General features: G+C 39.4%; 1 protein-coding gene across 2 annotated transcripts in view; it reads left to right on the forward strand.

Annotated features, from left to right (window-relative positions):
* The window catches only part of svilb (supervillin b), a 46,354-nt gene that overhangs the window by 20,866 nt on the left and 1,238 nt on the right, over positions 1–24,250 (forward strand). For both annotated transcript variants that reach the window (XM_084911913.1, XM_084911912.1), the window contains 24 exons: positions 575–1,091; positions 4,072–4,204; positions 5,477–5,530; positions 7,307–7,384; positions 7,871–8,018; positions 8,310–8,402; positions 9,088–9,168; positions 9,334–9,511; positions 9,599–9,774; positions 10,693–10,848; positions 11,944–12,080; positions 13,075–13,222; positions 13,316–13,461; positions 15,095–15,270; positions 15,443–15,590; positions 15,905–16,184; positions 16,404–16,555; positions 16,829–16,934; positions 17,380–17,587; positions 17,671–17,804; positions 18,915–19,070; positions 20,133–20,276; positions 20,411–20,532; positions 20,912–21,067. In XM_084911913.1, coding sequence (XP_084768039.1) covers positions 575–1,091; positions 4,072–4,204; positions 5,477–5,530; positions 7,307–7,384; positions 7,871–8,018; positions 8,310–8,402; positions 9,088–9,168; positions 9,334–9,511; positions 9,599–9,774; positions 10,693–10,848; positions 11,944–12,080; positions 13,075–13,222; positions 13,316–13,461; positions 15,095–15,270; positions 15,443–15,590; positions 15,905–16,184; positions 16,404–16,555; positions 16,829–16,934; positions 17,380–17,587; positions 17,671–17,804; positions 18,915–19,070; positions 20,133–20,276; positions 20,411–20,532; positions 20,912–21,067 — 3,827 coding nt within the window. The remainder of the gene's footprint in view (positions 1–574; positions 1,092–4,071; positions 4,205–5,476; positions 5,531–7,306; positions 7,385–7,870; positions 8,019–8,309; positions 8,403–9,087; positions 9,169–9,333; positions 9,512–9,598; positions 9,775–10,692; positions 10,849–11,943; positions 12,081–13,074; positions 13,223–13,315; positions 13,462–15,094; positions 15,271–15,442; positions 15,591–15,904; positions 16,185–16,403; positions 16,556–16,828; positions 16,935–17,379; positions 17,588–17,670; positions 17,805–18,914; positions 19,071–20,132; positions 20,277–20,410; positions 20,533–20,911; positions 21,068–24,250) is intronic.

Here is a 24,250-nt window from a genome sequence, read left to right on the forward strand (position 1 = left end):
TTGAAAAGTCTTAGTTCAAGATATAGACTGTATATAAAAGTTGAACATAGAAATGCTTTAATTCTTTCCTTTGGTTGGAAAAAGAAATCTGAGAACGTAGAAGTCTGAAAAGATGAAAGGTGTAATGTTGTATTTCAGGCTGTTGAAAAGATTTGAATTTTACCCAGTTCCCAAACAGATCCATGTTTACTCTGACTCAGCAATTTTTTGTTGAATAGAGTTACTAAAAACTTCTAAATGGTAACCATTGTATATATAAAGTATAAAAAAATGTGTATGCCATTTATTGTAAAACCAAAAATTGTTTGCATGCACAGGGATGAAGTGGTAAACAGTGTCATCTCACAGCAAGCTCATCTGTGGAATTTCCAGAGGTATCATAAAGGACGAGGTTTCCTCTCAGATTTTAAACAAGTGTAATCACAGTGGGACATATTTTCACATATGGAAAAGTTATCTTTTTAATATTTTTTCAACAGGTTTTGATGGAAGGCCTGTGGCACATAATCTTTTATGTAAATATCTGCAATTTTGATCAGTTAATATACACTATTGCATTCTATTTTTCTCCCAGATGTGCCGGATCATCACGCGCCACTGAGGCCGCTGATAGCTAAAGTGTCATCCAGGACTGTGTCTCACGTTTCAAGCAGCCAGCAGCAGCAGAAGACCGTCATTCAGCCTCCCCAGACCCTCCCTAAACCTTTCACACAGCAGCCCCCTCCAAACCAACCCAAACCTCCGTCATACATCGAGCCCCAGCCGTACTCCCAGGCCCCACCAACATATCCCAAGCCTTTCAATCACTCGCCACAAACCCAGCCCAAACCTCAGGGATTCGTCCAACCTCTCCCTAAGCCTTACCAGCAGACAGCACCGCAGCCTCAGCTCAAACCCCAGGTGCCTCCGCAGACCCCCCCCAAACCTCAGTCCTTGCCCCAGGCGCTCGTCAAGTCCCAGTCCCTGCCCCTGGAACACATCGAGGACTTGGGCAGACACAGTGATCATTCTGGGGACCTGCTGTCCCCCACAGAGTCCGGAGACCAGCTGTCTGACGGCATGTCCAGCAAACAGATGTCCATAAAGGAGAGGTGAGTGACAGCTGAAGGTTTCATCTAGTGCAAATTTACTTATAGATTTATTTATTTGTTGTAGATGTAAAAGCAGAGGGGAAAAAAAGATGTAGAGGATACGATTAAAATGTCCAAAACAACGCCCAAAAGCAAATTAGTACTCAATTCCAAAATTACGATTTGTGGTCTCTGGAAGGTGCTGCTCCTCATAAGGACAAAACTCTATGGTGGTAATCCCTCGGAGCGCTTATTTGGGCAGCTGTTTTGGAGATAAAAAACATGCTCAGGTTTGAGAAACAATATCTGGTATAAAAGGCTTTTTTTCCAGACAATTTACACTTCAACTACTTACCTCCAAAGTTACACAACATCATTAAATGTCAGCATGATTGTCCTCTCTGACTCATCTCAGCAGAGAAGAGAACAAGTTCCATGGTAATACCCCCTGGATACAGAAAAATGATATTTACACTTACCTACATCGTTATGAAATTAAAGAGTTGATATGTCTGCCACCACACAGCTGAAACTGTTGCGAAGTCTATTGCTGCCGTGTTTGTCGTTATGCCTCATTATGTCTAGTGAAATTGGTTCAGTAACCATACAAAAACATTTTTTCACATAAATGAAATAAGTGTAGTGTAACCAAAAGACCTGAAACTTATTTTTTTCTGAATATAAATACCTTCAAAGGCTTTGCTGCCAAACATGGAATACAAACAATGGCACGCATGACCGTGACTGGGATCCTTTAGTTGAATGAAAATTCACAAAGAAAATAATTCTTTAAAGCTTGTAGCCTAGCAACACTGGCTAGGCTACAAAGTGGATTCACAAGTTCTGGATCCAATCAGAGTTCGGCTCTTTACAAGGTGTAAAATTAAATGCCAGCAAAGATCAGATTTTGATTATTTTCTGCTGGCTGAGTCAAAAAAGCCAAAGCTTGCTAACATTGTAGTGTTGCACCTGATAAGACTGTGTGTCCTTCACTGCCGTATATAGGTTTGTTTAACTCTTTCACATCCATGGAGGTGGGAGAGATTCATTATTAGCATCACTGTGTTTCACAGCTGGCAGAGAGCTGAGTGGACTGTTAGAGTCCCCTGAGAGTTTGCACATTCCTCCTAATGCCCTCGTTTCTGCCCTGTCCAGACAAGGAGAGGAGATTATGACATACTTTCCTTTACCCCTCGGCCATTCGTTATCAGGGCTCCTCATGCAGTCTTTGGAGGCCTTTGTTACAGTTTTTCTCGATTGCTTAAACACATTTCTTGAAACTACGCCTCGTATTTTCAAAACAGTAAACACAAATCCATAACTTCTCACCCAATTTCCCAAACATCGTATTGTCAGGTCAAAATGAAGCTCTATATTCAAAACCATTTGCTCTTGCTGAAAAAACAAACTTTGACTACAGACATCACACACACGGCCTCAAAAACACATGCACGACAACATAGTCATACACATTGGTGCAATAAATGTAAAACAGTATTCCCCAAACTGGCAAGTTATGTTGCTTGTGGTTCTTCCCCTCAAAAACCTTTTCACATAATGAACACAAAAGACGCAACCAATGTACATACAGTGGGACATTTTTATTCATGTACCATACAGTACAATACACACCAAAAACATTATTCCACCTCAGCATCCTGTCTTTGGTTTGAGTCAGGCCAGAGAATCTCATCGACATAACAAGCTATATTGGCCCTAGCTAGGCAGCGGGGTAAAATCCTCTTGCATGCCTGATCCACCCCTGGCATGCATCTACTAATATGTCTAGGCAGGCGTCTTCCACGGCCTGGAGGAGGTGCACACGGACATAAGGTGTTGTACACCTTCCACCGCCATGCCGAAAATACCTCCTCTATCGGGTTTAGAAAGGGAGAGTATGCAGGCAGAAAGATGTTAGAAAACCTTGGGTTATTGGTAAACCAGTCATGAACCATAGCAGCGTGATGGAAGCTGACGTTATCCCAAACAACGTAGTAAGGCTGCTCTGGCTGTGCTGGTTACCTGAAAAGAAAAGCAAGGAGAAGCATAGTGTTATAGGGTCCTAGAATCAGATGGCGGTGGAGTATCCCTCCTTGGCTGATAGCTGTGCACACAGTGACATTCCTTCCACGCTTACCAGGGACATTTACAATAGCCCAGTGACCAATTATGTTCCTCCACCTCCATCTTCTCCACCTCCTCCTCCCTGGTGTCCTAGACCTTCTTCTCCTACTGCTCCTGGACCTCTTCCTTTGCATGTCTTTGGATACATTGTTTCAAACCTGAATGAGCTGTCTTTGGCCCTTTTGTTTATCCATTAAAGTTTCTGATTGGTGTGTGATACATTTTGACTCATAGTGTTTCCACTTCGTTAACTATGTGCTATTTGAGCTAAAGCTGTGCTGATGTGAGTTAATTGACTGCTAGTGCTTTCTAAGTGACCACATGGTGTAAGCACTGACAAATGTAGGGATTTGTGTGTAGTTTTACAGTTCACCACATCTGACTCCTGTGGTAAAGCAGGGGCATCGTGTTTATAGTTCAGGGAAATGGGTGTGCTTTTTGGAAAGTGACATTATGGTTTTGAAATTTGGGTTCACAAGATTGGTTATAGTTTTTAAGCAATCGAGAAAAACTGTAATAGTTGTGTTTGCAGCAAAAGGTCTCTGGTCTGGATTTTCTCCCTTGAAAGGATTTCTTTCCTATGATTTTAACTAAAAGCACGAATATGTAAAACATATTTATATATAAATTTGAAAAGCACCATTATCTCAATATTTTTATTTCCATGTATTTTTATATTGTCATTTTGTACACATATATGGATTTAGCCATCGTAAACGTGGAGGTTACCCATTGGCTTCTGGACTTTGGCCCTAAGAATTTTACAAGGCACTGTCCAATGACAGAACACAGATTTTTAAAAAAAAAAATAAGTATAGGATATTAATTAAAAGCCTAATTTTTGCCTGTTAAAAGATTATCTCTTGTCTTATGTCAGAGTGGCACTGCTGAAGAAGAGTGGTGAGGAGGACTGGAGGAACAGGATCAATAAGAAACAGGAAGTGGTTAAAGTGGCATCCACCGAGCAGCCAGCTCAGCCATGGGAAACAGATCAGACCAGCCAGAAGAAGGTTAGTCTTTACTGTGTATACAGTATAACAACTGCGAAGCCTCACTGTGGTCACATTTAGAGTGAGTCATGTTTGATTTGGCAAATTTAAACCTAAGCTAAAGAAGAAAGTACCAAAAAATTTAGCTTTTTAAAAAAAAAATTATAGTGAAAATTAAATCTCTCTTTCCAGTATCCAGCATTAAAATAAATTATCATTTGTGCAGTTGACACTTTTATGATTATATTTATTAATTTATTTGATTAAGTCAGACCCATTAACTAACTGTGCGGCTGACTTGCAGTTTTGTCGTGCTTCCCAGATACACTGGGCTGGTTCTTGCGCACTGTATGTAGAGAAACTGCACTAAAACCTGTCTCCTCGCATAAATGTTTGTGGTTTCTACATCACTGTGAATAAAACTGTGTGTGCTCAAATATGACTGGCAGGTCATTCTCCACGGATTACATTTCCTGGAGATTTAAGTAAAGTGGGCACAGGTTTAAAACAACATTTGTCTTAAATGTTTGCAGAAAATGTCATGACGTGACCAATATAAATGAAACCAAATTAATAGGAATAAATTTAATCCACTGTTTCAGAAAAGTGTTATATCTGCTTTTCATTTAGCTTCAGGTATATTTTTACAGAGCCTTTGCTCTAACAGTTTTGGTTAAACATAGTAAACACCAGTGCCTCATTTCCCTCCCCATCCTTCATCGTTACCATGCCAGCTTCTGCCCCCCCTCTCTTTCAGTTAAGTGCTCCTTTTCATTTCATTCCCTTTAGCCCATCTGTTGTTTGAGCGCAGTGGTGTCCGACCAGCGTGGCATCCAGCCCTCAGACAGCAAACACTAAATCATCCGCCTCGTTCTGCTTGTAGAATTAGCAGTCTGGGCTATTACAAATGAATTTTAACACAATCGGGGAAGCTTCAGGCTAAGTTTGACTTAAACCTCGAAAGGTAATACTTGAAAGCTTATCTGACAGAAAGAGTTATTTTGGGAATCTCTTATAAGTATTTATGCATCTCTGTTGGCTTAAACAGCAGCTAGAAAGACATTTATAAGCTCAAAGAAGTTCTAATTTTGGGATTTGGGACTAGGGCACTTTAAAGGACTCCTTTCCTGCAGCTTGTACACTCAAAATTAGTATTCTGTGAGTTGAAACCGCCTGCTTAAATGCTGGATGCTAATCCTTAAGGCGATCTCGCCCCTAAAACCCATTAGCAACAATAGCAGTAGCCCCCCCCCCTCACTCTGACGTGTACTTCCCCTGTGTTTAACCCCTCAGGAGGAAGGGGTGGTTGTTCAGGACTCCTCTCTGTCTGTGTCTGAACAGCTGTGGGTAAGACCTGTTGGTGATTAGCTTGGCATGGGATCTCTGTTTTCCTGTCACAGTTTTGTTTGGATGTTGTGCGAGGCTGCTTTTTGCTTTTCCTGAATCTGCTGGTCTGTCGATGCTCTAACAACATCTAATATTTAACATTTAACACATGGTCTTAATACTAGATCATATAAACTCATTGGGGCTCTAAATATTTTAATTAAGCACTTCTTAAGTAAAGTGCTCATGCTCAGAAATACTGTAGCATTTGATGAGCAATCACAAGTTCACTTTGCAAAAGTCACATCTCCACAGGTTGGCTAAGAAACTGCTTTAAATGCCAATATATTATATTTAACGAACCCTGGTATGAAGATATGTGGCTTATTATATTTTTTGAGTCTGAAATAAAATACGCTGTGAATGTCTTTTATAGTTTTGTATTTTGTTGTAAAATTTAAAAATAATTCCCGCAACTCGTAGTCACCATTGTTGTTAAGATTGTAGTGTTTGGTTGCAATTTTTGTTTCCTTCTATGACATGGACATGTTTGATATTCAACCTTTTTTACAACCTTTTTTATTTAAACCTGAAAATAGTTTAACAAGGAAAGCAAAGAAGAAAACATTATGGGCGTTAGTCAAACTGTATATCACAATGATGATGTTCACAGAGGCGATACGAAGAGAATACGGAAATATCTGTGTTTGTGCAGCATAGCTCCTCTTTGCCGATCTAGAAGACGGCAGTTTTATATATTCTGATTTTCTCGATCGATTCCATTAGCAATAATTTGTATTTAATGTTTGTTGCCCTTTTGGAAATTCTATTTGTGTCTTGTGGCAACTGTCAAACAAGTATAACAACATTTAACAATAAAGAAACCACTGTTACGCACATTAAAAACCTTAGAAAAACAAAAGAAAGTGCTGCAGTACAAATCCAGCAGCAGCAGCAGCAAGACAGCATCTATTTTGGTCGTTATCCGAGGCCAGTTAGACTCCTTGTGCGAGAAAAATGTAGACACAGTGTGTGGTTGTATGATCAGCAGATCTTTTAGTTGACTAAATGCATCAAATGCTTTGTCTTTGTGCACAAGCACTTTCCTCCCTCTTTCTCCTCTTCCTAGCAACAGGAAGGCTTTGAAAACTAATTCTACGTGTTTCCTTTTTACTGGAAATTGCAACCAAAAGCAGCACTTTAACATTTTATGATGCTTCTAATATGGAGTGCAACCAGTTTACATTGCAGATCAAAATATGTGTTAAATATTTTCAACTTTTAACCAGTAAAAATATACCGCACATGTTTGACAGTGTGAACAGGCAACAGAGGACATTTTTGGCATGTTAAGACCCACGAGATTGAAAGAGACGGGGTTCCTTTAAGCTTTACGTTTTCATTGCACAGGTAATGTAATTTTCTCCTGGGCGAAGTGGCTTTTGCAATTTGCTGCCTTGTTACTAACAGTAAACATAAATGTATTCAGCAACCTTTAACAAAAGTAAATGCATTCTTTATTTTGGAGTGTTTTATTTAGAGACAGTGAAACTTCCTTAATTCTTTTGAAAGGCTTTTGTCATTTCTTAAATGAATAAAGAATATTTAAAACCGGCATGTTTTAAAGGTAAAATTAAATTAGCGTCATGTTTACTGTTTAATAGTCAAACTGCAGTCCCGATTTCTGGCTTTGGTCTTCTTTCCTTTGCATCCATCATTTGTCATCCTCTGTGTTCATCGTTTTTCCCTCATTTCCTTTCCTGTCTTTCAATTTTCCACCCACTACTACATCCTCAGGAGCCTGTCTTCTCCTCTACCTTTTCTCCTCCTATCTCCCTTGGCCAAAAGTGTCAGTATATTGACCATCATAGTCAGGTAAGGTCATGCGCCTAGCATGCTCAAACAGGCAGCATGTACTGGAGTCTTATCATTCTTGCTTGGTCTGCAGCTACTCATGTGTTGAGCACTTTCTGCGTTATTGAAATTGATTTGGTTACGCCAACACGAGTGTACAGCCATCACTTCCACTGAGGAATACAGTAGACTATATATAGCAATGCACCCAGCATGCTCGAATGCATCCAATCTTTTTATAACTGCTTGGTTTGATACTGTTACTACATGAATAATTGCGCCTTTGGGAACAAAGCAGTGAATTGGAGTTACAGAGGTGATGCAGTTCTTCCATGTATTTGTTTTATGTTTTAATCTTATTAAAAACAAGTCCTACATGGCTGGAAATACATTGAATTGAAGACTAACAGTTAGCTTCATTGTGTAGAGATGATTGCTTTTCATGCAGGGCTTGACACTTTAACCTAATAATCATTCATAATCTGATAATTTGACATGTCTGTGCAGAAGACGGGGGAGGAAATTGAAGCCCAGATGACCATTGAGGAGAGGAAGCAGATGATTTCAACTCGTGAGGATGCTTGGAAGGCAAAGGGCAAAGGAGCAGCTAATGACTCCACCCAGTACACAGTGGCTGCACGTATGGTCAAGAAAGGTGGGTGTCTGGGGTGGTGTTTAAAAATGCTATAGAAAAAGACTTTGAAGCAACAGTATACACCCAAAAAATGGATGTATTTGGACTCTAGTGCTATTTACAAATCTGCATTGACTTAGTTGGTGACACTGGCTGTCGAAATGTAGAGATGCACTTGGCTTCCGGTGCCAAAAATGCCAAATGCAGAGTCTTTTTTCATAGGCATTAAAGAAAAATTCAAAGACCTTATTGTGAGCAGGTTCATCTAGTAGTTATGTCGCTTGCTCTAAATTTGTGTCTATGTGTCTGCAGGCCTGGCAGCCTCCTCCTCCGTTATCAGCCCAATACTGTCGCCTGTCTCCACCAAGCTGAAGAGCAGCACGCCAGCTGTCAACAAACAAGAGGGTGAGATAGATTTGCAAGTCATCACTGTCACCCCAGAGAAATCGCTGTCAGAGCTTTTAAAAAACTAGTTTGCAGTTTACAGAAGCTGATGGATTTAAAAATAATTCATAAAGTTCCTAAAAAAATATCAGCTAATAACTTAAAAACTGTAATAACGGCACAAAACACAAAAAAGCTGGATGAACTTGTGTGTTTAATTTAATTACTTTAAGAAAATTTTAAGGGGTCCTGATATGTTTTTCTTTATTTTCTGTCAACTATAACTTTAAAATAACTTGGTGGATCCTCATATTGAATATGGCCAAAGTTTCAAATAAGTAGGCCAGTTTATGTACAAGTATGAGACAGAAGCTTTAGACTATTCTAGGTTTGCTATTTGTCCAGAATATCAGTGAGAGCAGGTAATCCTGTGAACACAACAGCCTCACCTACCTACTGTTCACAATTTTTGTATGCAAATAGCAGAAGAGCGTTGGCTTAAAGGGAGAGACACTAAAACAGCTTGTAAACAGAGGAAGAACTAAGAGACTATGCCAAGGCCCAGTACATGATAAATAAAGATCATTTTGAACTGTGAATAATGTAAAAGCAGTCCAGAAAAAATACAGGGATAGAAACGAACGGAATGAGAGCACCTCAATCTTAATCACAGCTGTTGTTTTAAAACTTGAATTATGTCTTCCAGAAATTGAGGCGAGGCCGGACATGGAGTCAGATAAGAAGCTTGACAAGTTGGAGAGCTTCTTGGGGCGCTTGAATAGCAAAGGTAAGTACATCCGCAGTGACTTTGACCTCAGCTTAGGAATATATTTCATTTTAAAAGCATTTTTAGTGCCAGTCCCCCAAAAATATCAACACCTTACTCTGCGGTGTTACCTTCAAAGAATCTGTATAGATTGCATCCTTATTATTTTAAACTGTTTTTTTTCAGTGGCAGGTTTGCAGGAAACCACTATAACAGTGACTGAGAAGGCCGTGAAGGAAGTGATGAAGCTGGATGATGAGATCTTCTCTAAGTTTTACAGACGTGTCGCTGAATTTCCACGCATGCCCACCAGGATTGACATCAGCGAGGATTTTGACAGCATATTTGGCTCCCAGGCTCCCAAGTAAGAAAAAAGCTTCTAATTATACATCATCGGCCTCTTGGTAATTATTTTCCATTGTACTCATACTCATTTTTTCTTCCTGACTAGGCTGACTTCAGCCATGGTGCAGCACAAGCGCTCAGTTCGTCCTTCTAGAAATGTTCAGTCATCTAAAAACCCTCTGAAGATGCTGGCAGCTCGAGAGGACATCCGACACGAGTACACAGAGCAGAGACTTAACGTGGCACAGTTGGAAAGCAAGAGAATGAAATCCGAGAAGACGAGTAAGAACACTACTCTGTGTTTAGGAGTTTGTAGAACAGAAGACTTAATAGAGCTCCTCTGTTATTGTTTGTAATAAAAAAAAGCAACAACAGCAAAACTGGAAACATTATTGTTGTTTGGAGCCAACAAAACTACATCCATTGAACTGAACTCGAGATTGCTATACATGCATTTATTTCGTCACGCTTGGATTATTGTAATTCGCTGTTTATGTGTCTAAGCAAAGGTTCTTTGGATCGTCTGCAGGTTGTGCAAAACGCTGCAGCTAGGCTTTTGACAAAATCCTCCAAGTACTCACATGTGACACCGTTATTATCTCAGTTACACGCGCTTCCTGTTAAATTTAGAGTTGATTTTAAGATCCTGGTCTTGACCTACAGAGCTGTGCACGGACTGGCACCTGCCTACATCTTTGATCTGCTACAGCCCTATGTCCCCAGTAGGTCTTTGAGGTCATCTGATCAGGGCTTACTTGCTATAAAAAATACTAAGAGGAGGACTAAGGGGGATAGAGCTTTTGCCACTGTGGCCCCTAGACTGTGGAACTCTCTCCCCCAAGCATTAAGAACTGTGGACTCAGTAGCTGTTTTTAAAAAACAACTCAAAACTCACCTTTTTAAAACTGCTTTTGGTTAATTTTTTGCCTGTTTTATTTTCTCTTTTTAAATCTTTTTATGACTTGTAATCTTATGTGCAGCACTTTGTGATTCTGTCTTAAAAGGTGCTATATAAATAAAAATTTATTTATTTATTTATTTTTAACCTCTGCAAATTAGTGTGACCCACTTATACAGATGTTTTTTCTGCAGGGATTTTGTTACTTTAATGTTTAATGAAGCAGTTATGTTAGTTATTTATTAATTTTTAGCCCAGTAGGCCCGTATTGTTTTTATAAAGTGCGTATTTTCTCATTTCAGTGAATAAAACCTCAGAATACTCCGAGGCTGCTCTGGCAGGTCTGGCCAGTAAAGAAAACTTCAGCAATGTGAGTCTGCGCAGCGTCAACGTCTCAGAGCAGATGTCTAACAACAGCGCTGTGCCGTACAAGAACATCATGCTGATGCAGATCAAAGGTGAAAACTCGCTTATATTGTGTGTTTGTCTTAACCTGTCTACCATTGTTTAATGCTGTGTCATTTCCAGCTCCCAGACATGAAATAAACATAATCTTGGACTAGAACCTTTTAAATGAGAGCTTCATTCATTCTTCCTTTAGTCTAAAACTAGGTCTAGTGGCACCGTGGGGTAGTGGTTAACACATTTGCTTTACCCAGTTTAAGATCAGGAGGAGACACAAGCCCAGCCTTGTGCTGATCCCAAATCTGAATAAATGGGAGAGATGAATCTGGTGTAACAGCTGTGCCATATCAAATATGGGAAGCCCTCTCCTTGGGGAAAAAATGAGCAGCCAAAACTACCTTTAGTTTTCAGAAACTGGCTGTTAATGTTTAGGTTCATACTGCAGTTAGTGTTCTATATGAAAGTCATATTGTTGCATCATAAACTGCATCCATAAACTGTGTAACTGCATGTCACAAACATGGAATCTGCTAATAAATCCTAGACTTTCCTTGAAAACTCTGCAATTTCAGCAATTTAATGTAATGGTATTAATAAGGCTTCAAAGGGCACTGAGAGGGTTAAATTAGCAGATAGCTCTCAGCTGTGTCAGCACCACCACCTGCTGTGGCAACCACACCCCTAATTTTAATGTTTCACAGTATTCAGTTCAGTGATTTAAACATGAAGTGATTGAGGTGAAGCAGACATCTTGCTGTAGGCGCCTAGGTTGGTAGCCTCAAGAAAGTCAAAAGTGGTCATGCCCCGAATAATAAATAAATACTACAATTATTATAAAATATTGAGTTCTGTATGTACAGCAATAAACAAAAGGGGAAATTGCTGTATAAAAAACAGAATCTTTTTTAAAGGCTGTAATCTGCATTTTAATGATGATACATCAACAGAGCTATCTGTGAATAATAAGTCTGTTTTTCATATGTTGATTTGGTCATCTCAACGTGTAGTCAGGCTTTTGCTCCTGTGATAATCCACCAATAAGAAAACGGGTCACACAAATTGTTGTTTCTATCTGTCCTTGTAAAATACTCAAAGTCTTAATAAATCTACGGAAAAAATGAATTAAAGTGGCTTCATATTTCTTGCAGGTCGTCGTCATGTTCAGACCAGACTAGTGGAGCCCAGAGCGTCGTCTCTGAACAGCGGGGATTGTTTCCTGTTGGTCACTCCAGAGCACTGCTTTGTTTGGATGGGAGAGTTCTCAAACGTTATTGAGAAGGCGAAGGTGAGTGTTACCACTCTGTCTGGTGTGGTCAGAGCTACAGTAGCCATACTGGTGTTTGGAAAAAAAAAGATTCATTGATTATTTAACTTTCATTCTCTGCGCACACACCCACTGGCACATATGCCCATCTGTGCTCCTCATCAAACACGTTTTCAGCCTCTCCATTTTCCCAAAGGACGTCTGTCTAGACAGTTTTTAATAAACATTTGTTTTCCTTCTCTGTGATCTTTACACACTTTATTGTGATTTTATGCATGAAGAGCCAAGAAACAGTCGACCAAATCTCTTTAGTATAACTTTTTTTGTTGTTGACTTTAATATTTGACATTCTTATGAAGTTTCACCTCTTACTTCTGAGGGGTATTAATGGATTAATTAAGAAGCTAAATTTATTTATTGTCTACATCAACATCATGGTGAGGATATGGCTACATTTACTCTTTATTTTTCTTTATATGCGACTCAGATCTACTTTATTCTTGTCAGTTTAAACAGCAAATCACATGTCTAGTCTTTTTTTTTTATCATCATTGACACAGCTTCTGTATGTGTTACTAAGTTAGATACAGGTCTGATTTTTTTCACTTAATTTGACCTTAATTTGAACAGTAACCCAAAATTTACACCACTCCAGTCGTCACCAAGATAACTCAACTCTGTCTCGGGGAGATGAGCGAGCTGAACTTTGTGTCTCTCTACTAGAGCCTCGTTAAGTTAAGAGATGCTGACAGTAGTGGTTAAGTGAGCCTCCACATCCTAAAAGTTTGGAAAACTCTTTCAGGGAAACCATTCATGTAACATCCACACTGCTCCAGGCTCAGATTCCACATCCACACACAGGATTAAAAAGTTTCCTCTTTGTCATCTGCTTACACTTCATTAGCCTCCATGTTTACTTCTGTGCATGCAGATTCAAACAGAATCTAGCCCATGAAATTGAAATCTATCATATTTAATAGCTGATAAGATGATTATTTTTCTTTCGTGAATGCAGGCAAACGATTTGGCCACGTTCATCCAGACAAATAAGGACATGGGCTGCAGGGGGAACCAGGTGCAGACCATCGAAGAAGGGGTGAACCCACAGAGTCCAGATACTCAGGAGTTCTGGTCAGTCCTCGGTGGACAGATGGCATATCAGTGTAAGACATAAGCTTTTGTCTGTGTGTTTGAACCACTGCACACACTTGTGTTGATAATATCTTAACATTTTCGGTTACTATGTTTAATTGTAGCGGCGGGTCCAGCAGAGGAGGACGAGCAGTTTGAGAATGCCATCGTAGAAACCAACTGTATTTTCAGACTGCAGGATGATAAGCTGGTTCCTGATGATGATGAGTGGGGGAAGGTCCCACGCAGCTCCCTCCTGACATCCAAGGAGGTGATCTATAAAAGCCTCATTATAATTTTGATAGCTGCTTTTCATTTTTCAGCAGAATTTCACGTTTCCGCTTTCTGAACTTGGAAAGATTTCATGAACGGAGAGGAAATAGGATTTCATCACTGGTGCAGTTTAGCTTTATTTTCGGTTTGCATTTGAATGGGACACTTTTCAGCATTTCTGTCGCATGTGCCACACGAGAATGCAAACCACTGTATTTCAGAAGAGAAATATTACATGGAAGAAATAAAAGTTTCTTCTAAAAAAATGAGAAGCAGACCTATAGATGAAGGTCAAAGATAATGAATGGACTCTCTGGAGAGTAGATGGAGGTGGTGGATCAGAGAAAGAATTTCTGATGCAAACTTTATATGAGATGCAAAATAAAAAGAAGCTGGAGATTCACTGTCCTGAATTTAAAGAACAGGGACTGAACCTATGCTAACTTTCTGGAGCTAGAAAGGACTATTTTTGGAGACCGTCAAGCTATCAGCTTACACTTAGTTGGCAAGCTGCATGCATCCACTGTATATTGCACAGAGACCTGCAAATTTGCACTAAGTAACATACAAAGGGGCTAGAGTTTCAGTCGCTAAAGTGATGCACACACTTCTTGGATTGTCTCTTGCAAGAGTGTCAAACATAATGTCAAAGACTCTAATCCAGCTCACTGGGAAACTTTGGGAAATGTGAAGGAGACCATCATTTTATTAGACTTTTAATTGTATTTTCAGCATAGTTAACATATTATTCTACTGATAAATACCTCCACCACATCTATTCATACTGCGCCAAAGTAATTATCTAAAAAATAAACAATTAAATTGCAGAAAAGGGTTTTTTTATACTAGAAAATTTCTTCTTCTTTTTGTTTTTTGTTTTTTTTTTTAGACTAGGTCCACAGTTAAACAAACAAATCATTATATGAATTTACAAATCTTTCTGCATTATAATTACAGGATAATCTGGTCAATAAGCTACCAGAACTTTTCCCATAATTTTACATACTAATTTATTTATTTTGTTGACAGACATTTAATACAACAGCATTTCTTTATCACATAGAACAATCGAGTAATACTGTTGAAATTGCACTTCTCATATTAACAGATCTCAGGGATTAAATGTGTAGTTAAACATCTTTACATTGACAGAAAGAAGAGTTTCACTGATCTGGTTAAGTTCAAAGTGGGCTGTATAAAGGGCCCTCGATATAAAATAAGTTTGATGTTCTTGGTCTATAGCAAACAGCAGACCATATAATCTGCTAGATTTTTCCATTAAAATGCTTAAAAAAGGGAATAAAGCTGCAAATTCATATGAGAAATCCAGTTCAGTGACTGTCAGTCAAAGCAGTCGTGCTCCTCAAAATGCAAACTTTAAGCTTTAGTAAAATACTGTGGTGAGCTATATATAACTCACCACAGTACACAGAGGTTAAAACATGTTTGCAGTGATTGTTTTTTGAGTTTTTTGTATTTTACTTCTTATTTCTGGGATTTATATAACAACACTGCATGTGTTATTGTGTATAATATAGATGATTTTCGCCTTATGTAACTTAAAAGGGCTTTATTAAGTTTGAAGCAGTGCTAACTGGGTGTCTGTGGTTGTTGTGCTTTCTGTGCTGCAGGTTTTGGTGTTTGATTTTGGCAGTGAGGTGTATGTGTGGCACGGTAAAGAGGTGACTCTGGCCCAAAGGAAGGTGGCCTTCCAGCTGGCTAAACACCTGTGGAACGGGACGTTTGACTACACGTGCTGTGACGTGAACCCTCTGGACCCCGGAGGCTGCAACAAACTCATACCCAGGTGAGAATACACATGCCTGCTTCACATTTTTACTTCTGGCCTCAATCGAACAACAAAACAGCTTAGTGTTTCAAAATGATCAACTTTATTTCTTAGTTTTTAAAAGTCTTTTGATTTCATGAAGTTTAACGTTCTTTCACTCTTTTTTTTTTAACCACGCTCTTCTCCACAGGAAGGGCCAGGGCCGTCCTGACTGGGCAATATTCGGCAGGCTGACAGAGCACAATGAGACAATCTTATTCAAGGAGAAGTTCGTGGATTGGACTGAAGTAAAGTCCCCAACGCCAAAGGAAGGCTGCGAGCTTGTACCTGAGCAGAAGGTGCAAATCAGGCTCTTGTTGTATGAGGATAAATAGCTTTATTCCACAGATTATCCACATCAGAGAAGCCTCATATATCGACTTTATCTCCCCATCTGTTTATTTGTTGGGCTGCCTCAGTCAGGCTCAGTTCATTTAGTCAGGAACAGTTTATTACACACTGGGACCAGGAATTAGAGCGGATATGCCTTTGGTTAGATGCTGTATGAAGCATTAGTGTGTCAAAGTGCCTTATTTTGCCTGTTGGCTCAGTTTTCACTATCACATCTTAACATTTCATTTGATTCTAATCCTATCTGCAATCTTTCTCCCAGGAGGCTCCAAGGCGAGAGTGCCGGCCTTACGATGCCGCCCTAATGCTGCCTGTCCTGCAGTCATCAGTTTCCATGATTTTGGATGGGGTGAATGTCGGGCGTGGCCACGGTCGAGTGGAATCAGAGGACTCCATGAGGACTCAGGAGATCGTCACAGTTTCTGTGGACGTTTGGCACATCCTGGAGTTTGATTACAGCCGTCTGCCACGCCAGAGCATAGGCCAGTTCCACGAGGGGGACGCATATGTGGTCAAGTGGAAGTACATGGTCAGCACCTCAGGTTGGTCTCTAGTCATATTCTGACATGGTAAAAATGATCTACTTGACATTTTGCATTTGTGTGCTTTATGCCACACAAACAGGTAGGTGAGCTCTGATAATTCATTACAACGCCACGTCACTCAAAAAGACGTAAACGTTTTTTGTTGTGTAGTGGAAAGAGTAGTTTTAGAGTGGTTTATTGATCCTTTTGTTGTCTGTTTCTGTATTTTGGCCCTAGTTGGTCGCAGGCAGAACCCAGAGGCAAGGAGCAGTGGGCCCGGGAAGGAGAAATGCTGCTACTTCTTCTGGCAGGGGCGACACTCCACTGTCAGCGAGAAGGGGACGTCAGCACTGATGACGGTGGAGCTGGATGAGGAGAGAGGGGCACAGGTAGAAGAGACAAGGCAGTCAGTGTTTAAAAACATATTATCAGCTCTGCAGTGAAGGCTGATGTTATGAAATGCTACTGAAGCAACACACTAGCCCGCTTCCATTGAATCGTTCATCACGGGAGATTACGACGGCATTAAGATGGCTAAGAATGAAAGTTTTGCACAATGTTCTCTTTATGACGTGCACATGTACACATGTACAGAAAGATGGATAGTGCATACATTTGTAATCTTGACTTTAACAGAGTAATTTGACCACTGTGTGTTACAGATGCAGGTGCAGCAAGGAAAGGAGCCGGCATGTTTCCTGCAGTGCTTCAATGGAGGAATGATCGTCCATGCTGGCAAAAGGGAGGAGGAGGAGGAGAACACTCAGAGTAAATATTTGGACTTTTCCGTTTTTTATTCTATTTACCTTTATATATCACAGTTGCAGATTTCCAGTGAAGGGCCCTGACAGTTTTCTGAACCAGACACAGTGACTCCTCAAAGCCTTAATGATGAAGACGTATTTGTAGTATATCTGATTTGTCCTGGAGATATTTTTTTTAGTTTCTGGCTCGATTTAGAAAAAAAGAGTAGAAAAATACTGCTGGATCTTTCCATGTCTTTTCCAGCCATTTAACATCATTATTATAGTTTTATCTGAAAAGGTTTCTGTTTAAATCATCAATTAATTTGAATTTTGCATTTAAAAAAAAAACAACTGGTATTAAATAAAGAAAATAAATTGTTGTTGTTATAATATGATTTATGTTGGATTGCTGATTAAGGATTAAGGATAAAAACTTCCTGTCACTCACGCTTACCTGCTCTAATCAGGTGAGTGGCGTCTTTACTGTGTGCGTGGTGAAGTGCCGGTGGAGGGCCACCTGCTGGAGGTGGCTTGTCACTGCAGCAGCCTTCGCTCTAGAGCCTCCATGATCCTGCTCAACATCAACAAGGCCATCATCTACCTGTGGCACGGCTGCAAAACGCAGCTGCACACCCGCAGTGTTGGAAACACGGCCGCTCTTAAGATAAAGGAGCAGTGAGTGTTTATAAAGACAGTGTTTCCTCATTTTACACTCTCATCTGAGAATTGAATATCATTTCTCTCTTTGCTGCTTTCAGATGTCCTCTGGAAGCAGGTCTCCACAGCAGCAGCAAAGTGACCATCCATGAGTGCGATGAGGGGGTGGAGCCTCCAGGCTTCTGGGAGGCTCTGGGGAGAAAAGACAGGAAAGCCTATGACTGCATGCTTCAAGGTACAGGAAACAGCGTTTTTATATGTTGACACCATAGACTCAGCTTGTCTGAAATTTGCTTAACAATGCATTGTTATAACACCATTGTTGTTTCCTAGCATCATTTATACTACCATTGCCACGCTGCTGCAGCAGTAACTGTAATTATAACTGATATCATTTCTAGTAAAGTTAAAAATATCTCATTTAGCTCACATTATGAATTCAATACATACAATAACATTCATACAGCATACTTGCTTATACTACCACACAGTAAAGTGCATGAATATATTATCTGTAGGTCAAATTTTAACCTTTTTTATAGCCCTTATGATGCCTTAATAACAATTTAGTTCAATTTTATTTTATTTATAACCAACTCAAGCCTCAATGTGATTTTTACTGTAGGGCAGTGATTCCCAAATTGTGGGCCCGGTATTGCAGGTGGTCCACAGTATTAACAGAAATTCAGTTTGAAATTGCTCACAAGTATGTACAGTTACATATTTATATTCGTTTATATAAAAAGTGAATCAAAACTGGTAATAAAAGACAGTTAGTTTGTGTTATTGCAAATATTACTCTGACGTAAATTTTATGCTTATGCATTGAATTTTGTGCCCCAGTGCCAGGTGGGTTACACATTAGTCATAACACATGAGGTCAGTGTGACTATGCATATGACTGGGTAGCATTAGCAGTTCATAGTCAACAGCTTGTGTTTTTTGTTTTTTAGTATTAAAACATTTGAAGAAATACATCACTTTCTCTTGTGTTTTGAATAGAAGATTTAAGATTGGGTGGGCTTCATGGGATTTTTTGGTTTTTAAAGAGGTCACAGGATTCTTGAATTTGGGAATGACTGTTTTAATGTAAAGACCTAATGCTCTTTACTCTACAATATAAGATTTTAGAGTATTTCACAAACTGCAGTATTTTTATTCTTTTAGGAATTAACAATAACAACAATTGTTTATCAAAAATATATAAATGAAATCAGAAATAACAGGTTTGATTATTTTTTTTCAATGTTTAACAAAATATTAAATCATGAGGTGTAGTCTAAAGCTCTCCACACCTACACTGGTCATCATCTGAGGAAGGATGATGTATCTTGTTGTTTGTCAGATCCAGGAAAATTCAATTTCACCCCACGGCTCTTCCAGCTGAGCAGCACATCTGGAGATTTTGTAGCAAATGAGTTTTTCCACCCGTCCAGAGCTCCAGACCTGGTCAGCTCGCTGCCCTTCCTGCAGGAAGATCTGTACAATGCACCTCAACCTGGTGAGACTGAAACACAAACGTTTGGCGGGTGGGGATTTATATTCTTCTAATTAAGGCTTCCACCCATCCTTGCTCCATAAGCTTCGAGTGAGGAAACAGGAGTGTTTTAGAGAGACATGCCATCCACCTCATTTAAAATCTATAGCAACTGTGTGATGCTGTCATTATCAATATGGACCAAAATCTCTGAATGTTTTCAGCGTCTTGTTTAACCCACTACTAGCTGAGTATACCTAATAAAGTATCCAGTGATTGGATATAGGGAACCTTCCTAGAGGTAGAAAAAGTGGTGAAGCATATCTGTCTGATGTATGTGCATTTATGTTTTGTAAAACACCCATGCTTTAATTCTTTATTCATTTCCACAATTCATTACTGTTCATTTTTTGGACGATTCAGGGTTTGTGCGTCATTCGTTCATCTGCACAGTTAAGAACAGATTTGTGAGAACACACTGTTTGTGAATGAAGACCAATGTTTTTATTGACTGCTGGGGAATAAAATGAGCAGCTGAGCTGTTATGAAAACAGTTTTATTTTAATTATGTTGAATTATTTGTGGACAAAATACATGCATAAACTGTACTGTGGGAGCTCTAATGTGCAAGAGTATTCATATTCATCATCTCAGCTCAAAGGTTGTTTTTCTTTTCATTTAGTTTAATCTTGTGTCATTTGAGTAAAATATACACCTATGTACATTTCTACAACCTGAACCTTTAGAACACGTCAGTGTTTTAGAATGAGATCAGTTGTATCTGTCCAAGATTGTGCCAGAGAGAGTGAGGATATAAAAATAGCTTCATCCCATCATCTCTTTCTCACATCCTTGCAAAAACAAGATGAAGAGATGTTATTTAGGAACAGATTTTTTGCAAAATGAAAGACACACTTTCAAATCTCATTGTCTTTTTTATCCTCACACTGATGCTCGCACAGACTTAAAGGATCATTTGGGGGGGGGAACCCACTTTAAAATGTAGATGCGTAACTACAAATCCAGAACATACAGTATGCAGATTACACCGCGTATTTCTTACTGTATCTTATGTCTCTGGCACAGCTTTGTTCCTGGTGGATAACTTCCATGAGGTTTACCTGTGGCAGGGCTGGTGGCCTCAGGACAGCGAGAGGCCTGGCTCTGCTCATATCCGCTGGGATGCAGACAGGAAGTGCGCGATGGAGACTGTGCTGCAGTACTGCAAACGTGAGGCAAACATCCAACTATTTATAATAGTTCTGAGGATTTTTTTTCCAGAAACTTTAAAAGCAGAAAAGAAAAACATTAGTTTATGTTAATGTGTGATTTAATGAGAACCTTGTGCTGATTTTCTCCTGCAGAGAGGAATGAGAAGAAGCCTCAGAAGTCATACCTGATCCACGCCGGCCTGGAGCCGCTCACCTTCACCAACATGTTTCCCAGCTGGGAGCACAGAGAGGACGTGGCTGAGATTACAGAGAAAGTGAGCAAGACATATTGTTGTCCTATACTTTTTCTCTTGGACTTCACTGCAATGGCTTTCCATATTCATGTTCAAAGTAATTCATATTTAGTTTATACTCAGCCTTGCACCCCCTCAGGTCAGTTTCATGTAAGAAACAAGCTGTTCTGACTCCCTTCATCCTTCTTTTAAAACATCTTTTTCCGTCCCAAATAAAAAAAAAAAAAAAATTAAAAAAAACTTCCTTTCTTCCTGCACCTCCTTTTTTTATATGCCCTCATCCAAAGTGGAAAATGTGATTAACATTTAGTTTATGCTATATTTTTCCTTCCTCACTGATACAAAGCGGTTTCTCACAATTACTACAAAGGAGTCTGTGCATGCTCTGTTGTGGCTGCAGGAGGCGGAGGTGTGTAACCAGATCATCCTGGTGGAGGACGTGTTGGCTCGGCTCTGTCAGAACACCTTCCCTCTGGCTCAGCTGCAGGCCCGGCCGCTGCCAGAGGGAGTTGACCCACTCTGCCTGGAGCTCTACTTGTCTGACCAGGACTTTGAGGTCAGTAAAGTGAAGAAAAACTATTTTACTTTTGCTTTGAAGTTTTTGTTGGCAGCGTTTTAGTCAAAAAAAAAAAATCAGCATGTTTCTTTCCTTTTACCAGATTTTTTTTTTATAACTTTTAAATCTGATTGCAATGACAGCTCAGTTGAAATCAAATTAGTCACATGACTTACCTGTGACCTAATTAAAGTAGAAGTGTAATATCTATAGTAGCAGCTTTTTGACACAGGGAGGCATTTTTTCTGAAGTGAAATTTTCACTTGCTTATCTTTTATTGATGAGAAGAAAAATGTAGCTGATGACATTTTAACACTGTGGCAAACAAAGGAAAATGTTGCCTGACTGTACCTATAAAAAGCAAAAACTGTATCTGTTTGGTTTGTTCCCTGGAAGTTCCCTCTCCATTTACAAGTGTGCATTTGCAATTTCACCATCAGCCTCAGACATACATAGACAGCAGACAACTTCTTTGTCAATCTGTCCTGTCTTACAAGTTTTGAGTTTTGGTCTGTAACCTGGAGGCTAAACAGGAGGATTGTCCCCAGGATGAGAGTGGCAGTGCACAGTTCAGGTGTAAAGTCCTGAGGCCTCTGAGAGAGGACTTTCAGTGCAAAAAGCCTGAATGTGAGGCCACAGACAGACAATTGAAAGGAGCCACACCAGCAAAATCACCTGCTAATCTCTCCACTTTTGCCTCTTTTTCATCTTTGTCCTCTTCCATCATTTTGAGAAGCATACATGCAGATATACTTACAGAATAAAGCTTCCAGAAAGCAAAGAGAAAACAGCAGCAACACTGGAAGTGCTGCAAAGATGCACAAACAGACAATTCTGAAATAGATCTCAGCCAATTTTATCTGGTGCATATTTTCTCTTTTTGTTTTTTTTATTGGCACAATCAGATCAAGGTGAAGCAAAAATAACCTCAGTGATTCACATCAGTGATTTGAGCAGTTATGTAGCAGGTACAACAACAAGTATAAATGGTGGAAAACCAGAACCGTACACAGTAACTAACCCTCAGTCATTAAAATCCATCTAACACCATCTAACTCTCACTTTACAGACCAGTTTGTAGGTGGATTCAGGTAAGAAGAGATGCTCGTGTGACTCATCCGCACTGACGACCCGTCCTTCTCTCGAGCACGTCAGCGCTGTGTTTAAAAAAAATCACTCCTGTCTCTTGAGTGTGGTGCTGGTCGAGGAGGAAAGGTTGTGCTTGGCTGCACAATTATGTCTGAAAAGATCATCCAGAAACACCATTACGCTGTTAGACAGTACTTTATAAAAGCTGCAATCACAAAGGACTTGGCACTTCAACTCCTTCACACAGGAGACAACAAATACAAAATGACACATGATCCAAAATTAGCTTCCATCTCTGCTGGGAGAAAAGATGAAAAGTTACAACTGACCACTTGAATCAGTCAGAGAATTCAGGATTTGATTGGTATATGCTGTAAGTGTGTACTTTTATACACTTCAGTTAATACCTCAGAATTGAAGCTATAACTCTAATGTGCTCTGCAGCTTTTCTAAGTCCTTCTTATTATAAATGACTTAAAACATTTATGGTTTACAACTCCTTAAATATCCTACATACAGGACTTAAAAATTATTACATTATTTTCTTTTTCCTAAATGATCTTATGTAGGACGTGATTTATAGATAGGCTAAACTTTTCATGTTCATTCAGGGTGTGCCCATAATGGTAAATCCAAACTGTAGGCTACCTTTAACTCATACCTGCACATCTTAAAAATACAAAATTCTTAGACCAAGTGAGGTGCCGTTTTTACAGCAGTAAAACCCTAAAGATGATGATGTCGATGACCTGTCAATAGCTTGACAAGGATGGTTACTCATCGATGTTGAAGCTAGTGGCCGGAAAGAAATCTAAACTCTGCATTTAGTTTGCTTCAGACGGAGGAGAATGGGATTTCATTTTAGAAAAAACGTGAGATTTTCATGTTATTTTAATATTAATAAACACATCTAGCAGGTGTTCTTAAACTCAGCCTGGATAGACGTATATTTTCATTGTATGTTTGGTCTCAAATTGTATATAAAGTAGTAAAAAGTATTAAAAGCCTTAAATATATATTCTCTGTACCTGTAAACACCCAGTATTGCTCAGAATTGCATCAGGCTTATTTGTCACTATTTACTAATATTGTATAGAAAAAACCCATCAGGAAATTATGGATTTTATGTAATGTTATAATTAATAATAATTAGTTACATCCTAGTGAGTTAAGAGGTCGCTTATCTCATGATGTTTTCCTTGGTGGGAGCGGGTTTAGACTTTGAAATGATGTGTTTATGCTCTTGTGATAATTGACAGGTTTTATCTGCGCAGCTGCAGTTTATCTCTCCGACCACGCCGCACTCCTTCCACACTTCTCTGCTCCTGCAGCTTTTCTCTTTGCACGCACGCACACAACTTCTACCAATAAATGCTCTTTAGTGATTCACTGTTAGCTGCACTGCAGTCTGACTCACTATCTGTCAGTGGAGCACAACATGGAGGCATGAAAAAACACCAACACTGGATGTAGTTGATTTGTTTCCCCACAGGGCACAAGATATCACATCATGTTAGAGAATCAGTGAATTAGAAGATGTGATTGTACAAGAATATATTTGAAAATATTGTTTTCCTATTTATATTAAACTGAACTTTTCTGAAAATTGTGCACTCTGAAACATCTCACTGTGAAAGTACCAAAAAATGTATAATCACTAAGAACCTACTCATCTGTTTATCCATGAAATGATCCAGTGCAAAGTGCAAAGGACAACATCCTGCAGATATGGCGCTGGAGCTTCACTCAATCAAACATGACTGATCAGGTGATTTGAGCACTTCTAAAGATGCTGATCTCCTGAATTTTCATTGCAAAGGTGAAGATAGATAGATAACCAGCCAAAAAGGTGTTTGGTCTATCATCTGGACACAGGAAAGAGAACAAGGATACAGGAAACAGAGAAGAGTATTCCAAGGAAGAGGTTTGCAAAGAAGAAGAGGGATGTGAGGCTGAATAACAAGGAAGGAGAAAGGATTTGCATCCACAGAGACCGACGTAGGGCACATCGGACATCTGAAGAAGCTTTTATGCAAACATGAAGCTGTGGATGCTTAAAACAGCTTGATCTAATTAGGGTTGGGCAGATAGGCA

Source organism: Perissodus microlepis, chromosome 18 (genome assembly GCF_051167445.1).
Source record: "Perissodus microlepis isolate ML-2025 ecotype Zambia chromosome 18, ASM5116744v1, whole genome shotgun sequence".
Lineage (NCBI taxonomy): Eukaryota > Metazoa > Chordata > Actinopteri > Cichliformes > Cichlidae > Perissodus > Perissodus microlepis.